General features: G+C 45.2%; 1 protein-coding gene across 1 annotated transcript in view; it reads left to right on the forward strand.

Moving 5' to 3' along the window:
* Window positions 1-20,685, forward strand: part of LOC117878349 (cytochrome P450 4V2) — a 46,286-nt gene that overhangs the window by 20,916 nt on the left and 4,685 nt on the right. Inside the window, exons 3-9 of the mRNA XM_034772521.1 lie at window positions 7,115-7,138; window positions 8,807-9,068; window positions 9,531-9,600; window positions 12,909-13,035; window positions 15,028-15,219; window positions 16,694-16,796; window positions 20,161-20,295. Of these exons, the coding sequence (XP_034628412.1) occupies window positions 7,115-7,138; window positions 8,807-9,068; window positions 9,531-9,600; window positions 12,909-13,035; window positions 15,028-15,219; window positions 16,694-16,796; window positions 20,161-20,295 (913 nt within the window). The remainder of the gene's footprint in view (window positions 1-7,114; window positions 7,139-8,806; window positions 9,069-9,530; window positions 9,601-12,908; window positions 13,036-15,027; window positions 15,220-16,693; window positions 16,797-20,160; window positions 20,296-20,685) is intronic.

The raw sequence follows: 20,685 nt of genomic DNA on the forward strand, positions 1-20,685 counted from the left end.
TTTTAAAAGGTAAACTCACCTGAGGTCCCTTCCATGGGGTCAGAGTCTTGGGTACTGGCTTGGGAGGCTTGGGAGGGTACTTCAGTCGGGGTGATAAAAAGATCCTGGCTGTTGGGGAGAAGGGAATGCTGTGTGCTCTCTGCAAGCTCATCCTCCTCCTCCTCCTCTACCCCATCGGCAGAATCCTCAGGCGTCGAGACTATCCCCGACCCAGAATCCACGAACAAAGGTGGGGTAGTGGTGGCAGCCCCCCCTAGAATTGCATGCAGCTCGGCGTAGTAGCGGCATGTCCGCGGCTCTGACCCGGAGCGACCGTTTGCCTCCTTTGTTTTTTGATAGGCTTGTCTGAGCTCCTTGACCTTCACGCGGCACTGCTCAGAGTCCCTATTGTGGCCTCTCTCCATCATGCCCTTGGAAATTTTTTCAAAAGTTTTTGCATTTCGTCTTTTAGAACGAAGTTCTGCAAGCACTGAATCCTCTCCCCATACAGCGATCAGATCCAGTACCTCCCTCACGGTCCATGCTGGTGCTCTTTTTCGATTATCAGCCTGCATGGTTACCTGTGCTGATGAGGTATCTGTGGTCACCTGTGCTCTCCACGCTGGGCAAACAGGAAATGAAGTTCAAATGTTCGCGGGGCTTTTCCTGTCTACCTGGCCAGTGCATCCGAGTTCGGATTGCTGTCCAGAGCGGTCACAATGATGCACTGTGGGATAGCTCCCGGAGGCCAATACCATCGAATTGCGGCCACACTAACCCTAATTCGAATTGCTAAAATCGATTTTGGCGCTACTCCGCTCGTTGGGGTGGAGTACAGAAATCGATTTAAAGGGCCCTTTACATCGAATTAAATGGCGTCGTTGTGTGAACGGTTACAGGGTTAATTCGAATTAAAGCTGATAAATCCGAATTAAAGTCGTAGTGTAGACCAGGCCCTAAGCCGTGCCGCACTCCCATGATTGGGTTGCACTGCCACTCATTGAAATTTTGTTTGTATTAGTTGCCTGTTTTGCTGCTAAATGTAACCTAAAAAAGTGTATGTGTAGACACCATGCTAAGTTAAAGTGACAGTAATTCAGTTGTGCATACCATGCAAAGAGCTTCTTGGGACACCCCTGCTGGTTACTGCCTTAGATTAAAGGATTCATATTTAAAACTGACGCAGCTGAACTAACCCATCCTAGCTCTAACCCTCAAGATCTATGATACTGAAAACCCCTAGAAAGACTCTAAACAATTTTTTTTATATTTTAACAGAGGTAATTCATGCCCAGAATGAGTGTGGACTATACCCCTTGTTTACTGCTAATTGATCAGAAGAGATTGTCCTATCTACATGTGCAGTATAAGGGGTAATACATACTACCTCCTGGAAAGTGCTCTTTCATAAATTCGTTTATCTTCTTATGGTCATGAGCTAAATTCCCTTATTTCCATTGAAATCAGTGAGGTCCAAGTCAACGCTATATGTGGTGTAATTTCTCAATATGGCTACATACATGAACAATATTAATCATCAAAAACTCCCACGGTATTTGAAAGTAAATGTTTATAAGTGGCATTGTTAACTATTTTGGTAGAGATCACTTGTCATTTCAAAACAAAAAAAATCAAAGTATTTCATTCGGAGAGTGTCAAAATGGAACATTTCAGGTAGGTCAGAACTTTCCCCCCCGGTTTTATTTTGAAACAAAATTCTGGTGAAATCCACCTAATTTTGCAAATTGTTTCAATTTTGACAAACTGCAGATTCTGACAGAATATGGTTCTGTCAAAATTTCTTGATTTAGGACCCTTTAGCACCGGAGTGGGCAAACTTTTTGGCCCGAGGGCCACATCGGGGTTGCGCAACTGTATGGAGGGCTGGGTAGGGAAGGCTGTGCCTCCCCAAACAGCCTGGCCCTCGCCCCCTATCCGCCCCCTTCCACTTCCTGCCCCCTGACTGCCCCCCCTCGGAACTCCCGACCCATCCAAACCCCCCTGCTCCCTGTTCCCTGACCGCCCCCCCCCCCAATCCCCCCCCCCACCTCCTGACAGCCCCCCCGGGACTCCCACCCCCTATCCATCCGCCCTCTGCTCCTCGTCTCCTGACCACCCCCTCCCATGATCCCCTGTCCCTAACTGTCCCCCGGGATCCCACCCCTTTATCCAACCCTCCCTGCTCCCTGCCTGCACTCCTGACCCCTATCCACATCCCCACCCCCACCCCCTGACTGGCCCCCCAGGACTCTCACTCCCAACCCTCCCTGTTCCTCATCCCCTGACTGCCCCCCCAGAACCTCCGCCCCATCCAACCGCCCCCTCCTCCCTGACTGCCCCCCAGAATCCCCCGCTCCCTTACCCAACCCCCCCGCTCCCTGCCCCCTTACCAGCAGCAGGAGCTCGCAGCCGCGACACCCGGCCAGAGCCAGCTGCGCTGCCAACGCTACCCAGATAAACCCAATACCCTTATAACAAGGCCTTCAGCCCCACCTTTGGACCCTGTTATCCTCATACCTTTCTCTCAGGGCTCTGTAATCCTTGTCCCCCTCTCTGGACTCATGTCCATTATCTTTGGCCCCAGCAGAGGACATAGACACAGGGGGAGCTGATTTAAACACATGCCTGCTGTGATGGCTTCATTGTTCTGGCAGCAAACAAGAAATCAAAACTGAAGTGAGGCTCAGCACTGGGAAGGACAAGTGCAGAGCACCCAAATATTTCAAGGAACAGGACATCGCAGTGCCGCCTTCTACAGTGGCTGGTAGGGGAACCCAGGCCCTCCCAGTACACTAGGGTTCCCTCACAGGGATCATATAACCAGTCACCAAGATCTGCTCCTTCAGACTACTTGCTTCTGCTTCCTTAGGCTTCTTGTTACCATGACTGTTCTTAGGCCTTCTCTTAGCCAACCTTTCTCCCTTTTTTACCACTGGAGCCTGCTCCACTCCTAGTGGTTGCTTCATCTCTCTTGGCTGCTTGCCAGTCTTCTCCCTTGATGCAAAGGTCTCAAGGCTAACTTTCCCACCCCCTGGTTTCCCCCTCACAAGCTGTGTATTCCCAGAGAGTGACTAGACTTCCTCCCAGCAGTCCTCTTCTGCTTTAAACTTCTTCCTTTATATTAAGCACTCATCCCTCCCTATCTGGGCTTCTTCATCAGTTAAACCTGGCCCAATCTCTAGGTATAGCCAGATAGGATGGCTGGCCTCTCAGGCCCAGGTTAATCCTTTCTGGGTCTGTGTGGGATACATACCCCTTCACACTTCCCAAGTGTCACTAGAGGGATTTTGGGTGCAAATGAAGCTTTTCTATGAGAGCATTCTTCTCCCCCCCCCGCCCCCCACCTTTCACCAGTAGAGAGAGTGAATAGCTCTTTGCTCTCTGGAGTTTCTGTCCATAGGGCTTAGATTAGGAAGAATGTGGCTTGCTCAAAACGTTGCTGGGATATGGAACAGTCTGTCAAAGGGAACACAATAAGGTGAAAGCGTTTAAGGCTGATGTTTCTGAGAACTCATACCCATTTGCCTCATTGTTTCTTTGTGTTCCCCCATCTATCTGTCTCCATCGGTTCTCTCATGTCTTATATGTAGATTGTAAGATTCTTGGGGCAGGGACCATATTTTTGTTCTGCCTTTGTACAGTATCTAGAACAATGGTCTATGACTAGGGCTCCTTGGCATTATGATAATATTGCTAGTAATAATAATAGTCACAGGGCAGTGGTGCTGGAACACTTTTTTAATAGTGGGGGTGCTGAAAGCCAGCTTCTTTACCCCTGTCTGCCCCCTTCCCCTGCCCCCAGAGCTGGGGCCAGGAGCAGAGCCGTGTCTCTTAGAGGGGGGACCCAGACAGGGGTAAGGGGGCCAAGGCTGGGACCACAGCTGGGGGTGGATGCGGGGCCAGCAGCAGAGGAGCCCTGGGCACGGAGCTGGGAGCCTGCACGCAGGTCTGGGAGCAGCACCCCAGGAGCGGGGCCAGCAGCCGGATCCTGCATGGGGGGGCCAGAAGCGGAGCCCCGGGCATGGGGCCAGAACCTCGCATGTGGGGCTGGGAGCGGAGCTCTGCGTAAAACCTGGGGGTGCTGCAGCACCCCCTGCACCTCTAGTTCCCACGCCTATGTCAGAGGGTCCATTTCTTTTGATTGTATCAGGTGAGCATACAAACACTTAACAGACACTATATATTCCTCAACAAATATATAGCTTCAATTCATATACATAATAATAATCACTTGTCTCTTATATGTCAATTTTCAAGTGCCTTTATAAAGGAGGATACATTTTATTATCCTCATTTTACAGACTAGGAAACTGAGATATAGAGAGATGATGTGGCTTTCCCAAGTCACACTTGAGCAGGTCAGTGGCCAACCCTGGAACAGAATCCATTGCTCCTGTCTCCTTGCCCAAAGTGCTGAATAACACTGCCTACCTTCAGGTTTGCAGAGTGGCTTAGATTCAGAGCACCAAACCGGCAGCTCATTCTCAACCTCTGATGCCCAAATCCAGGACAACAGTGCACATGTTGCGCACTCTGCTGCATGGGAGTGGAGTAGTAGGAATCCTCCCCAAGTCTTTGGAGCTGCAGAGCAGCTCCTTAGCTAATATGGTAGCATTACATTAATTATTAATAAGGCCCTATGTACTTTGCAGCGAACTAGACTTACCTTCTGAAGAAGATGTCTGAATTCAATCAGACGCTGGTGCCCTGCCCTGAAGAGCTTGCAATGTCTACACTTCAAACTGTAGATGTAAATTCTAGCTTGAGGAGACATACCCAAGCTATTTCAAGTGCAGCCACGGTGTTTCTGAATGATAGGAGGGGTTAGCTGCACCAAGTATGTATCCATCCAAGATGCTAGGTACATACCTGGGGTGGCTAGTGTAGCTAGTGGAGCTAGCTTTAGCATTTTATTTTACTCAGAAGTTACACAAAAGAATCTGAAGGCCCGTATCCTGTAAGACATGAGCTTAAACTTTTAGCATAAGGCTTTGAGGCCTGTGAACTCTGGCACAGATCACCCTGAGTTTCGGGGAACTGGGAAAGGTATGTTTAAAGGGAACGTTTATACCAGGTAACCACAAGAACATTGAATTGATACTAGGTTTTGATATTTTAGGATAAAATGTTGGCACATGTTTAACTACGAATTTGCCTTGGCAATGAACTGATGTATATGATAATTAGTTGAAATCATTAATATACTAACCTACAGGATAAAGATACCCCAACATTATTAGGGTGAGGAAGTTAAATATGGACAAGGGAGGCTGGGCATTTGAATGAAAATTTGTGACTGCCCCTAGGCTCTATAAGAGGCCAGACCACCATGTAAGAGGGAGATCTGGACCATCGGACAAGTTTGGCATGCCAGGGACAGGGCTGGACCTTTGTCACTTACTACCAAATTCCCAAGGAAGGTTGTGACTATATGAACATATAGGTGAAGAATGGGTGCAAGATATCACCTTAAGTCTGAATTTTTGATATCTTTTTATGTGGTTTGGAGCTTTTCTGTCTTTACTAATTGTGCTAATAAAAGTGGTTAAAGTTTTGCTCTGCCCATAGTGTGAGTGTCTCCATTGTGCATACTGGGATTCCCAACCAGGTACTGAACTTAATAACCTTGATTCTATTGTGCCTGATTCTGGGACTAGAACCCTACAATCCCCCAGCTCTTTAAATCAGAATTAATTGGAAATCAATAATAATTGATAATCACTAAAGAATCAGGCAACACTAACCACTTGCACTGCCATGGCTATGCTATTTTTATTGTGGTAGCTCGATCAGAGCTAGTGTGGGGATATCTCCTTGAGCTGGAATTCACACCTCCAGCTCAAAGTGTAGCATACCCTACATGGACAAGACAGACACAGCGAAAGGGATATCACACACACTATCATGTTAGTTTCCTATTTTGGGGTGAGTGTGTATGGGATGGTGGTGGTGGTTAATGATATATGTGCTAAATGGGAAGATAAGAGAAGGGAGAAAGGTGAGGGGAAGAGGGAAAGAAGTAACATGAGGGGCAGATGTGGCATGAGGTTGAAGTGAAGAGAACGTGAGAGGAGGAGGAGATGTTTGGAGCAAATAGCCAGACAGCACAGGTCAGAGAAAGTCCAGTCAAAGCAGTGGAAATATTATCAGTTTTATGGATCCCTGTTAAACTGCTTTTGCAGGTGCTCTGCCAGATTCATTCTCTGGCTGGTTCTGACTTGCAGTTTCTTTCTCAGAGGACACATGGCTGGAGGGAGGGGAGACACCATTAGTCCTGGTGACCCCAAAATTAGGGAGGTGTCTCTCTTACACAATTCTACATCTGGCGAATTCTTGGGTGCAGGGCCGGCTTTAAGCCAATTCCACCAATTCCCCCGAATCGGGCCCCGCGCCTAAGAGGGCCCCGCACCCAGTGGCAGGGCCGCCGGGGTGGGGGCAAGTGGCCGAGAATCCCTTCCCTGGCTAGAGGCTCCTTGTTAATTTTTACTCACCCGGCAGCGCTCCAGGTCTTCGGTGGCACTTCAGCGGCGGGTCCTTCAGTGCCACCGAAGACCCGGAGCGAGTGAAGGACCCTCCGCCGAAGACTAGTAGTGCCGCCCGGTGAGTACAAGCCCCACGTGTTTTTTTACGTTTTTTTTTTTTCCAGTCATCCCTGCCGGGGCCCCGTCAAAACTGTTTGAATCGGGCCCCGCACTTCCAAAAGCCGGCCCTGCTTGGGTGACTGGGTGAGGGAGGAGCCTGGATGGGCCCCATTTCCCCCCTCTCTATCCTACTGTGCATAGAATCAGAGAAATGTAGGGCTCTAAGTGACCTCAAGAGGTCATCTAGCCCTTCCTCTTACACTGAGGAAGGATTAAGTATATCTAGGGACTGTCCGTGACAGGCGTTCATCTACTGTATTCTTAAAAACCTCCAGTGATGGGGATTCAACAACCTCCCTAGGTAACCTATTCCCTACTTAACTATCCTTATAGCTAGAAAGCTTTTTGCTAATATCCAGTCTAAATCTCCTTTTCTGCAAACTAAGCTGATTACTTCTTGTCCGACCCTTGGTGGATATGGAGGAAACTTGATCACTGTCCTTATTATAACAACCTATTACATATTTGAAGAGTGTTATTAAGTCCTCCCTCAGCCTTCTCTTTTCTTGTCTAAACATGGCCAGTTCTTTCAACCTTTCTGCATAGATCATGCTTCTAAACATTTTATCAGTTTTGTTGCTCTTCTCTGGGCTCTCTACAATTTGTCCACATGTGTAGTGCCCAAAACTGGACACAGTGCTCCAGCTGAGGCCTCACCAATGCCAAGTAGAGCAGAACAATTATTTCCCATGTCTTACATATGACACTTGTTAATAAATCCCAGAATGACACTTGCTTCTTTTGTGACAGTACTTGCTTACACTGCTTTTGCAAGCACCTGTCTAACATGTATCTGCCATTTCAGATATTTTCTAATTATTTTGATGATTTTGTTCATATTTTTTGCTGTTTTAGAATCTTGGACTGAACTAAGACTGCGGCTGTATCACATAGCATGAGAATGATTTCATAGCAATGCTGTGTTCTGGATTTCCACTATAGAAAAGGGAGGGTCAGGTTCAAGGAAATACTCTGTTTGGAATCACTTAAAAATTGGAAGGAAGTTTAGGGGGTTCTGGGAGTTCTGCTAAAAACAAGCATGTGCTGTACTGATGCTATCTGAGACACAGCCTAGGTCTACTCTTAAGATTGCAAAATGAGCAGACAGGCTGCTGAGTAGCTAAATGGAGAAGTCCCACTGGCTCATTTGGCCAGCCTGTTGTTATGATCAGACAAGATCAAGCACATCCATACCTCAAACTCCAGCAAGGAAGGGACTGGAGAAGCATCATTAGACACTCTAGCAAACAGGGCAGTGGAGTAGACCTGATCCACTCCACATTGAACTGGATGGCTTGGGAGGCTGGGATCAAGTATCCCAAAAGAGCTCCGTGGGAAGAGGAGAAACTATTTGGACTCACTGCAATGGAAACAGCTACTTGTGTGCTGATTCCCTGCAGGGGGGAGGGACCACAGAAACATATACTTGCCCAGTATCTGTCCCACCACCTTAACAGCTCTGTGGCAGATGAATCCTCTTCTCTGAGTAATAGCTGGAAGATGATACTGATGCCAAAAACTAGATCCATATTAGGCTATAACTATCTCTAACCCTCACTTTTCTACCCAGTGGAAAAATGAGAACAGCCACCATTTATGATTATCAATGAAGATGGGCTTAGCCAGGCTGGGATACCAAATATTTAATAAAGGGCTTTTTATTTACCCTTCTCCTCACCCACTTCCACCTCAAGTGCCTTCTCAGTCAGCCCTTGCCTTAATGTAACTTTGTTCACAGTATTTGTCTTGCAGCAGCTACAGTTAGCAGCAAGCTGTCAGTAGTACTGTATGATTAGAAGAGTTTTGTACTAAAACGTACTTCCACTTTGCCCATTATGTTGAGTGGTGCTGGCTGCAACTACTGACATTAATTTATGTATGAAAAATGTTACAAATCATTAGAGCTAGTCATCAATGTCATTAATGAAGATGGGCTGGCCAAGCAAGGGGGGAGGGTAGCTTCGTGGTTTTAGCATTGGCCTGCTAAACTCAGGGTTGTGAGTTCAATACTTGAGAGGGCCATTTAGGGATCTGGAGCAAAAAAAATAGTTGGGGATTAATCCTGCTTTGAGAAGGGGTTTGGACTAGTTGACCTCCTAAGGGTCCCTTCTAAGCCTGATATTCTATGATTGGCTATTGGCAACCTTCTAAAATTTTAGCTTTAAGAATCTATCTACAAGTTATAACTACTCAAGAGTTTCATTATTTCCTTTTTGATGAGTTGTTTATACTTAATTTTCAACGCTTTATTTTGTAGCACTGGAGATAAGTGGCGTTCCAGAAGGAAAATGATAACTCCCACATTCCATTTCACAATCTTAGCTGATTTTCTAGAAGTTATAAATGAACAAGCCAATATTTTGGTTGATAAACTTGAAAAGCACGTTGACAAAGAGCCCTTTGATTGCTTTCTAGACATCACTCTCTGTGCCCTGGATATAATCTGTGGTAAGTCCTGGTGATGATTCAGCAGTTGCTATAAACATGATGTAAATGATAAGGAGACTTAAAAGTAGAGAAGTTACAATGCTGCAATTTAATTAGTTGAGATAACTGACAAAAAGGCCCTGCCTGTCTTGTAACAATACTTCTGTATTATCTACCCTGAATGCATCTTTTCTATTTTAATTATTTTTGTATCTGTCTTAACAATCAAATATTGTGTTATGAGAATCCTTTATCCATGGGGTAAAACAGGGATATGGAATGTAAACTGAGGGAGAATTAAAGGAATAGGGGTAATAGGGCTAGACACACAAAGAGAGTACACATTCTAAAAAAAGAGAAATGCCATAAGATGAGGATGTAAATGGCTTCAGTGCTTTCATGCAACACGTGGCAGTATATTGTCAATGAATTTAACTTTTCACCCAGTTAACTTTATGAAATTTTTCTTTTCTTTTTTTCTAGAAACTGCGATGGGCAAGAATGTGGGTGCACAGAACAATGGGGATTCTGAATATGTCCGTGCTGTTTATAAGTGAGTGTAGACCTGCACAAGGCCTTCTGTGCCACCTAAGTCCTCCTTTGCTTATTTGTGGGGATGAGGGAGGCTGTATATGGAGGTAGAGTGTCAGGACGATGGTAGAACCTGTGTAAGCTGTCCATGCACAGATGAGACGTCTATAACGGCTGCACAAGGCCAGCTGCTCCAACCTGTGAACAGGTTTCAGTTGCAGTTCAACCTCTCCATGGCTAATGTTGGCTGGAATAGTCACCATGGCTCTTTTGAGCCTTCTCTGGGGGGTGGGACACTGAATTCCACATTGGGCCCAATTCACTGTTGGTTTGCACCTTGTACAATAATTCCCACTGGTGCAAAGTGGGAGTGAAATGCTATCTGATTAGAATGGTAATGTTTTGTACCCAGGATGAATTACTGTTAAAAAACAAACAAACAAACAAAAATCAACCAGACCAAAAAACAAAAACAAAAACAAAAAACCTACACAAGGTGCAGTGCTACAGTGCATGACTTCAGTGGAGTTGCATGTTGCATATGTCAACATAAAATATGGTCTAATGTGGAGTTAAAGTACCTTATTCTCATTTGCACTAAAGTCCCTTTATACTACTTTAGTAACATAAAGTGGGTGCATCTTTAATTTACTCTTGCTTCCAGGCTCCTTTATGCTGCCAGAGATAAATGAGTATCAGATCCTAAGAGGTTATATAAGATTATATTTGAACAACCCTCAGTTACATGATAGCTATGAGCCATCTGTGATGTGATGTGTCTGTGGAAAAAGGCAAATCAAATACTAGGATATATTGGGCAAGGCATTTCTACTAGAGATAAAGAGGTGTTAATACTATTGACAAGGCACTGGTAAGATCTCATTTGGGATAGTGTGTACAGTTCTGTTAATCTATATTCAAGAAAGATTATTTCAGACTGGAACAGGTGTAGAGAAGAGCTAATAGGATGATCAGGGGAATGGAAAGTCTATCTTTTATGAGAGGAGACAGGAAGAGTTTGTCTTGTTTAGCTAAGCAAAAAGAAGGCTTGGAGAGGATATGATTGGTCTCCTTACTCTGAAGCATCAGAGATGGCCACAGCTAGAAATGGGATATTGGACAGGGAACATAAGAACATAAGAAAGGCCATACCGGGTCAGACCAAAGGTCCATCTAGCCCAGTATCCTGTCTACTGACAGTGGCCAATGCCAGGTGCCCCAGAGGGAGTGAACCTAACAGGCAATGATCAAGTGATCTCTCTCCTGCCATCCATCTCCATCCTCTGACAGACAGAGGCTAGGGACACCATTCCTTATCCATCCTGGCTAATAGCCATTAATGGACTTAACCACCATGAATTTATCCAGTTCTCTTTTAACTCTGTTATAGTCCTAGCCTTCGCAACCTCCTCAGGTAAGGAGTTCTACAAGTTGACTGTGCGCTGCGTGAAGAAGAACTTCCTTTTATTTGTTTTAAACCTGCTGCCTATTAATTTTATTTGATGACCCCTAGTTCTAGGGAGGGCCAGTGCTCTGAGGCGGCACTCAGCATTCTGTCTCGCAAGTGCTTGGCTGAATGGTTTTTGCTCACATGCTCAGGGTCTAACTGATCACCATATATGGGGTCAGCAAGGAATTTTCCCCAAGTCAGATTGGCAGTGACTTTGGATGGTTTTTGCCTTCCTCTGCAGTGTGTGGGGGCAGGTCACATGCCAGGATTATCTGGGTATTCCTCATTTATTCATTTCCCTGCTATTGCATGGGCCTTTGGCACTGGTACACCTCAATACCTACTATTCTCTGTGGCGCATAATAGTCTAGTCTCCTCTGGGCTGTAATACTTTGGTCTCATTTCCATTGCTGAGTTTAGTGTGTGAATGGTGGAGGTGGCCTGTGATATACAGGAGGTCAATCTAAATGATATGGTGGTCCCTTCTGGCCTTAAATTCTATGACAATTATTTTTTTTGTGACTGACTCTTAGGTTTTCTAAACTATTTGAAGCTATGTTGCAAATGCATGGCCCAAACCCCTCATAGGACAAGGCTAATAGTTCTGTTCCATAATTTCTATTTAGTCACAATTGTGTGAATGTCTCACTGAAAAATTGTCCTGGCAGAATTTCTTTCCATAGTTTGTTTATCAGATGGCATTGCTTATGCTTCTGAATTGTGGAGAGGTTGAAATCAGAGGAAAGGTCATGTAAATTGTTAGATTTAATTAAAAACCTCCTCAACCTTTTGTTCTCAGCATACCCACTGACATCAGAGTTACTGCAGAATTATACCTGGGTGAGAGAAAATGGGGGCACACATTCCTTTTTCATAGTGACAAACTTCTTTGATTAATACTGATTTTAGATGGGAATAGATTTCATTTGTGTGGCAGAGGGCAACGCCAGTGCTTCCCCTTTTGGCACAGCGAGGTCCTGCAGGCACACTTCCCTCAGTTCCATTTACAGGAGTTCGGAAGAAACTCACTTGCCTCTGGCATCTTTAAACATTTCCTCTTCACCTGGGCTCAGATTTATTTAGTTTATATAGCTTCCCCAAAAGCTATGGGGTCTTAACAGCTCTCTCCCTTACGGCTGAGGTTTTCTATCAAGCTGCTCCCTTTGGGGCACATGAGGCCCACAGTGCCCTTATTGGTCTGAAGAAATATGCACAGCCCAGCTGTTGCTTTCAACCAGCTTCTCCTTCACCTAGTCCCTTTCTCCAGTTAGTCCCTAGTCTCCAAGGGTTCAGCAGGTCACCTTGTCCTGCTGGTGTCTCCCTCTTCTGAGGGAGGAGGCAGCAGCATAGATACAGCTCTCTTTCCCTGAGCTGGTTCTGGATGGTTGGGAGAGAGGAGCCTTACCCCACCTTCTCTGCAAGGCTCCTGGTTCTGGCCCCTCAAAGGAATAGAAGCACAGGTTTTTCTCACATACAGACTATTCTCCTTGAACCACTTCCTCTCTCCCTATATCTGCCTTATGTCACTTTCCTTGGGTACCAAACCTTAAAAGGGCCCCACCATGGAACGGGGTGGGATGATCTTTAGGCCCTACTACCCTTAAGGGGACAAACCACTCCTGTCACAACCTGATAGAAGCATTTCTGTCCATAGACACATGAAAAATAAGATAGATGATACTGAGCATTGTAATTAATAATAAAAAGTGGATTGATGGCATCCCTAAGGACTAGACAAAATGATTGTGTCTGCAACATCAGATGGTACTTACATCATCGTGTTCAGAACCAGGAAATTTAGACACTTTTAGGCTCCTGTGGATGTGTTGGGGATATTTTTCAGAAATAACTATAATTTAATGTTATTTTTGTTACCCTAGGATGAGTGATGTCCTTCATCAGAGACAGAGGTGTCCTTGGCTTTGGCCTGACTTTATGTACTATATGTTCCAAGAAGGAAGGGAACATAATAGAAGTCTCAAGATTCTTCACAGTTTTACTGACAATGTAACCTGTTATTCCTTTTTTATTGTGTCCCAGTCAATGGAGAGAAATACTGTAGTAAATATAGAGATTTCAGATTGTGCATTTGGTGGCTGGGCATTCAACCATTGGAAACATCACCTTATCTGAGAGATGTGTCTGGGATAGGAAAACAGAATGTTTATGATATTCAGGCCATAAAGGAATGCCCTGAAGGGAAAGATGCAATCACTTAGAATCTATTGTTTTCAGCTAATGGGTAACCCTTACATGGGAATAGTATAACCATTTATATTAGTATACTTTAGTTGGGGGAGGAAGGGAAGCCGTAGAAAATTATCTTAATTCCCTTAATGAACAGCTTAAAATAATCTAGCACTTCACCATTAGTCTTGTAACAGCTGTAAAAATCACAGCTGTTGCAAATGCCAAGACTCACTCTTTATTATTCCATGCTTTAAATAAAGAGTTTAAAAACTGCCCTACCTTTATTTTTAAATCTGTTTTAATCAAGCAATACAAACTGATAAATACCTAAAGACCAGATTCTGTAGTGACAGGAAGTTGAGTTAATGGAAACTGTGCACCCATATCTGAGACCAGAATTTGCCCTTTAAAGAAGAAAGTTCAGTCACAGGGCCTGATTTTCCTCTCACTTAGAGCCAGTCCCTATGCACATTGTCTCCAGTGGTGCAGGAATCACCCTTAAATCACTGTAGCTCCATTGCAGTCAATGGAGATACACTAGTGAAAAGACCAGGAGAATTAGGTACCACATCTGAATGAGATTCTTCATCCGTTTGGTGCTGATTTGCATTCTGTGCAATGCCACATTACTATACAGTATTGTGATGTTGCCTGCTAAGGCAGCAGCACTGTGCTGAGGCTCAGAAATGAAGAACAATCAAAGCAAGGAGTCAACAAAGTGTTCCTGTCTGTAGCACTAGGTGCATACTCATAAGTAGCCTGTTTGTGAAAAAGCAGGACATAAAACCTCAGAATATATATGATTCACTGCATGGATGAGTGCAAACTCAGCATGCAATAGGGAAACAAGTACTAAGGGGATGGGATAAGTCCCTTTCTACCACCAACCAATGCATAGTATAGAGCAGGGTTGGGCAAACTTTTTGGGCCAAGGGCCACATCTGGGTGGGGAAATTGTATGCAGGGCCGGGGCAGGGATGCAGTGTGCAGGAAAGGGCTCAGGGCAAGGGATTGGGGCAGAGGAGGGGTGCGGAGTGCATGAGGGGGCTCAGGGAAGGGGGTTGGGGTGCAGGAGGGGCGTGGAGTGCGGGAGGGGGCTCAGGTCAGGGGTTAGGGTTCAGGACGGGTGTGGGGAGCAGCAGGGGGCTCAGGGCAGGGAGTTGGGGTGTAGGAGGGGTGCAAGGTGCAGGCAGGGGGCTTAGGGCAGGGAGTTGGGGGATGGGGTGCAGGAGGGGTTTGGGCTCCGGCCCGGCTCCGCTTACCTAAAGTGGCTCCGGGGTGGCAGCGGCATGCACCAGGGCCAGGGCAGGTTCTCTGCATGCCTGCCCTAGCCCCATGCCGCGCCACTCCAGGAAGCGCTGCGGCCCTGGGGGAGGGAAGGCGGAGGGATCCGCATGTGCTTCCCTTGCTGCGCCTTCAGGTACCTCCCCCGAAGCTCCCCTTGGCCGCAGGTCCCCATTCCCGGCCAATGGGAGCTGCGGGGGGTGGTGCCTGGAGGCAAGGGCAACGCACGGAGCCCTCTGCCCCCCCACCTCGGGGCCTCAGGGACGTGGTGCTGGCTGCTTCTGAGAGCTGTGTGGGGCCCCACGGTGCCACGGGAGGCAAGCCCGCGGGCCGGATCCAAAGCTCTGAGGGGCCAGATCTGGCCCACAGGCCATAGTTTGCCTACCCCTGGTATAGAGCCAGGGATACAGTGAATTTTTAAATATGTGGGATAAAAATTATTTTAAAGTGCATACAAACAGGGGCCACACATCATTAGATTGTGGAATTTAAGCCATGAACTATATATACATTTTTATATTAAAGGTTATTGCAGAAAAATCCTATGAAATAAAGATACACGAACAACATAAAATTGACTTTGAAGGCAAATGTGAACAAACTGGGTCCAAAAAGAGAAGAGCTTTTCTTGATATGCTTCTGAATGCAACTGATGACAAAGGAAACAGACTGAGCTACATGGATATTCAAGAGGAAGTGGATACTTTCATGTTTGAGGTACCCCAAGGAGCTGTAGACTTTCAGAGCTTGAGATCTGTTACAGAACTGAAGTTTTCCTCTTACTGGAACAGAAGCTTTACTTTTATGATTCAGTCATAACTGTAATAGTGTCGGAGCAATGTAAGAAGAGCTTGATGCACACATAGCAGTATAGAATCTCATTCTTCAGAACAAAAAGTATATCCAGAGCAAGAAATCTTCAATATTGTGAGTTGCAATGTTGTGGTGGAAAGTTGCACATTTCCAAATCAAGATTGAAGTCCATTGTCAGAACTATGTGCCCGGTCCTGTAAACCATGGCACATTTGAGCAGTCCCCACGCACACCAATAGTCCAATGACTACTGTGGAGCTACTGCCAGGGGCCAGGGTTTGCAGGCCTGGACCTGTAGGTCCTCATTCAAAGCCTATCCAAGTCAAAGGGAGTCTTTCCATTGACTTGAATGGACTTTGGATCAGGCTCTTAGTGAGGAAGCTGTATAATACCTACCTAGACTAGATAGATATATACCTAGAAATATAGCAATTGCTGCACCTGATATGAATGATCCTAATCTCTTCTCTCATTGAAATCTCTCCATGCTACTAATCACATTGTTAGCTGTCTTTAGTCCCTTTCCATTACTGTTATATCCATTGTGACACAGGATTACTGGAAATGATCACACTGGGCCTGATTCACTGCTGTATTGCTCGTTTTCTGCTGGTGTAACTCTTTACTCCCAGAGGCAGTGGAATTAATTGTACCATGGTCGCTATTAATCTGGGGCTCGATTACAGCAAATTTGATTAAAATTAAGATATTGACAAAATCTGTTGCTAGTGAACATTCCCTTGATTTTGTTAGCCTACAGTACCTGACTGGATCAGTTTTATGTTTATAACATATAATTATAGGAAAATTATATTCCTATGCCCTCTTGATGGTAATACTGTATTTACAATCCCATGATGAAAAAGATAGTGAGTAACTTTGTATAATTATATTTAATTGTAAAGCAGTGAAGTAAGGTAAATGCCCCTCCAACAATGGACTGTGGGGAAAAATAGTGATTTTAAGATTACTATATAGTGTTTAAATTATTGTGACTGTCCAGAGAGATTTAATGGATCAACCAGCTAATGTCTAAAAGGAAGCAATAGCAAACCTCTTCTTCAGAGTCTGAATGCAGAGGAAAACCCTTCACCCGGTCAACATAGACTAGCTAAGTAATAGAAGAGGAATGGCAAAGAGACTTCTGCTTGTTAACATTATGATTCTCCCCCTCATTTTAGTCTCCATCCATCATGTTACACAACTGGTTATTTCCTGTTCAATCTTAGGTATCGGATTTTTACATGGATTCATATATTCTTAGCTTTTCTTCTGTATCTGTACAGTTAGGCTACATCACTAAAATGTCCCTAATTCCTTGAATATATTTAACTTCATATGCATGAGGATAATGCAGATCTGAAATCTGTACCTCTAGGGGCATGATACAACAGCTGCTGCTATGAACTGGGCCATCTACTTATTTGGATGTCATCCGGAAGCCCAAAAGAAAGTTCACAGAGAATTGGATGAAGTGTTTGGTTAGTTTCTATCCTTTGCTTCTTTGTTGGTGTAAGTTTGCATTGACAGTGTATGGTTTGATAGTCATTTCTATCTAGAGATTTATAAAGGAAAATAAACACCTGCCCTGCCACTGTACATGCTGTAACTCTTCTGTGTATAAAGATATATCAGTGGTAGTTGGTTTGATGCTAAGGGAATTATGACAGATCGCTTAGATTGCAAAGTCTTTTGGGCAGGGACCATCTCTTTGTTGTATCTTTGTACAGTGCCTATCACAAAGGAATCCTGGTCCATGACTTGGGCTCCTAGGTGCTACTGCAATACAAATAATCAGTAGGGCTCCATGTCTGTCCCAGAAGTCACGGATTCCATGATTTTCCACGACCTCCATGACTTCTGCAGCGGCTGGTGTGGCTGACTCCCAGGGCCGCCCAGGCAGCTGGCTTTGGGGCCAACTGCTCAGGCGGCCCTGGGGACAGCCACTCCCGCCCCAGCAGTGGCCGGAGCAGCTGGCTCCGGGGACTGCCTGATCAGTGGTCCTGCAGGTGGTGGGAGATGAGGCGGGTGGGTGGCCCAAGGGCAGCCGGAGCTTGGTAGCCCCCGACAGCTGGTGCTGCTGGCCCCTGCTCTCCCTGAGCAGTGGCCCCCCAGTCTCCCCCCAAAGCAGCGTCCCATCCTCCCAGCTAAGATTTAGTCAGGGGTATATAGTAAAAGTCACAGACTGGTCATGGGCCATGTGTGATGTTCCCCTCTGGTGTTATCTGGACTGGTGATTTGCTAGGTCACTCCAGTCTTTGACTGTGGGAGCCAGCCTTACCCTGCTCTGCTGTCAGAACCCCCACTCCTGGGCTGTTCACGCACAGCCTCTGGCATGTAAGCTACTCCTTGGATTGTGCAACTGAATGACACTAGCCCATATCTCCGGTCCCAGACACAACCCTAGGAACCTCCATCTTGCAGTGTCCAGTTATGCCCATTGGACGCTGCAAACTTATATGAGTTTGTCAATTTAACGAAGAAATTGATATGCACCAGGCTTGTTATCCCAAGGGGAGTCTCTGACATACTTCAAACCAAACACACTGCTTCAGGTAGAATAAACAAACAGATTTATTAACTACAAAGGTAGACTTTAAGTGATTATAAGTCAAAGCATAACAAGTCAGATCTGGTCAAATGAAATAAAAGCAAAATGCATTCTAAGCTGATCTTAACACTTTCAGTGTCCTTACAAACTTAGATGCTTCTCACCACAGGCTGGCTGATTGCTCTTCAGCCAGGCTCTCCCCTTTGATCAGCACTTCAGTGTGATATCTGTAGATGTAGGTGGAAGAGAGAGGAAGACAAACGTCTCTCCCTTTTATCATGTTCTTTCTTCCCTCTTGGCTTTGCGCCCTCCCCCCCCTTCAGAGTCAGGTGAGCATTACCTCATCGCAGTCCCAAACTGACCAAATTGGGAAGGGGGGGTGACTCACTCGAGAGTCCAACAGATCCTTTGTTGTTGCCTAAGCCAGTGTCCTTTGTTCCTGTGAGGCTGGGCTGGGTTTGTCCCATACATGCCCTTATGAGGTATGAACTTTTTGCCTGGGCTTATTTTAAGCCATGAAGACACATTTTCAGCCTCATAACTGTATACATGAAATTACAACCTATAACATTACTATAATAACAATTACTATAACGTCACTATAACAACAATGCTCAGTGCATTATGAGCCTTCCGAAGACACCCGACATGACAAACTTTGCATTGGATACCACACAATCATTTTACAAGGATGAACATGGGGGTGCTGGGTGTTTCCCCAAGGTACAAAGCATTACACCGTGAATTTGTGTTTATTGCATGTGACCTGTCCGTGACTTTTGCTAAAAATACCCAGGATTAAATTGTAGCCTTAATAATAAATAATAATGGTAGTTGAAGAAAATCACAAGAATAAATATTTAGACAAATGATTCAAACCCATAAGTGTAACCCACAGCCCTAAAAGGGAGATATCTCTTTAAGAGATCTGTAGAGGGGAGGAATGAGTTGTGTCTGGGTCATTGGTGCTAGGCAGATGCACAATTAACTCTCCACACTCAGAAGTTTCTGGAATTGTGGGTGGTAATTTTGGGTATGCTCAATAGGTTCCCTGTTACTAGACTCAAACTCCATGAGGGCTAGTAGTCACGGCAGCTGCTTTACAAAAGGCCACGTGCCAGAAGCTGAGCCACAGGAGCTGAAAGCAGGCTATGTTCATTAATTCTGAAGTATTTTGCAGCAGGTTTTTTTAATCTGTATACTTAAAGTGAGTGCTCAGTTAATTAGTTAGCTGACTAGCTAACATGGCCGGCATATGACCCCCTGGCCCCTCTAGGGATGCTAGCCATGCAGCCCTGGCCCTTCTACCTGAGGTCCCGCCCTATCACCCCTCCCATCCGCCACAGCACTGAGCTCCCCCACCTCCACAGCTGAAGGGGCCCCAGCCACCCCCAACACCAGCTTGGGGAAAGGGCAGAGCATGGGCAGGGCCAGGACTTGGCTTAGGGGAGTCTTAGCCTCCCCGGCCTATTATACCCACGCCCATGCTAGCTAACTGAGTGATTGCAGTAGAGGAAGAGGAACAGTCTGCATGGATTCCGGTTGGAGGTTTCTGCAAGCAAGAGGAAAGAAGTTATTGCTGCAGTGCTTCTAAATCAGTAGCCTGTAACTGAGACTCAGGTGAACTCAACCTTAGCTTTTGGAACTCTTGAATTTCTTATCACTGTCTTTCTGTGGGGACTGACCTATTTAGATTTAATTTGTTTTCTTTATTTTTGTTTATGTATAACTGCGAAGATCATGTATACGGATTATAAAGGAGCCATGTTATGTAATAGAAATTAAGTTGTTATTATGACTATTATTATTATGTTTTTGTCTTTATAAAGTTGGTACTTAATTCTTAAGTCCTTTTATTCTTTTTGGACTTGAATGTGGGGAGGTTGATCTTGTGCAATCCTTGCTGAAAATCCTCAGTGACTGAATTCTAGGTCTCCAGGTGCTTTTCTATGGGAGTTGGGTTCTTTTAGGCACTGGAGAAGGGCAATGATGTAAACTCTAGCCCATTCAAAGGTTACATAAGCCCAGTGGTGGAGTTGTAGTTTTGTCAGCATTTAAGAGAGTTGGGAGCCCCTTAAGATAGAATCATAGAATATCAGGGTTGGAAGGAACTTCAGGAGGTCATCTAGTTCAGCCCCCTGCTCAAAGCAGGACCAATCCCCAACTAAATCTCTAAATGGCCCCCTCAAGGATTGAACTCACAACCCTGGATTTAGCAGGCCACTGCTCAAAGCTTGTGTCTTTAGTCTGATTAGGACAGTTGTTTCTCACACCCCTGTTGTGATTCTAATCAGGGAACTCTGACCAGCCTGTCACAATGGATGACTTGAAGAAGCTCCGATATCTTGAGTGTGTTGTTAAAGAAGCCCTTCGTCTCTTCCCTTCTGTTCCATCCTTTGCCCGGACCACAAGTGAAGATTGCCATATTAGTAAGTAGTAGTATTTATTTATTATTATTTTTTATTTTCACAGTGTGTAGGAGCCCCTGCTATGTATCAGGACCCATTTAGGCTAGGTACTGTACAAAGAAAGTACAAAAAGATGTTCTTTGTCCCAAAGGACTTACAATCTACATATTAGACAAGGGAGAACAGATGGATACAGACAGACCAATGTGGAGTACAAGAAAGCAATAAGACCCTATTTGTTAGCAGGTTAGGCTCTTATGTCAGCACAACAGCAGTCTAGACATTGTCAAGTTTTTGAAGGGCTCGCTGCAAAAGAGAGTTTTGAAGGAGGACGATGAGTTAGTTTTGTGGATGATTACGGGTAGTAGATCTCAGCCTTGTCTGTATTCATCATTTTTAACTATGAGAAGT

Source organism: Trachemys scripta, chromosome 5, assembly GCF_013100865.1.
Source record: "Trachemys scripta elegans isolate TJP31775 chromosome 5, CAS_Tse_1.0, whole genome shotgun sequence".
NCBI lineage: Eukaryota > Metazoa > Chordata > Testudines > Emydidae > Trachemys > Trachemys scripta.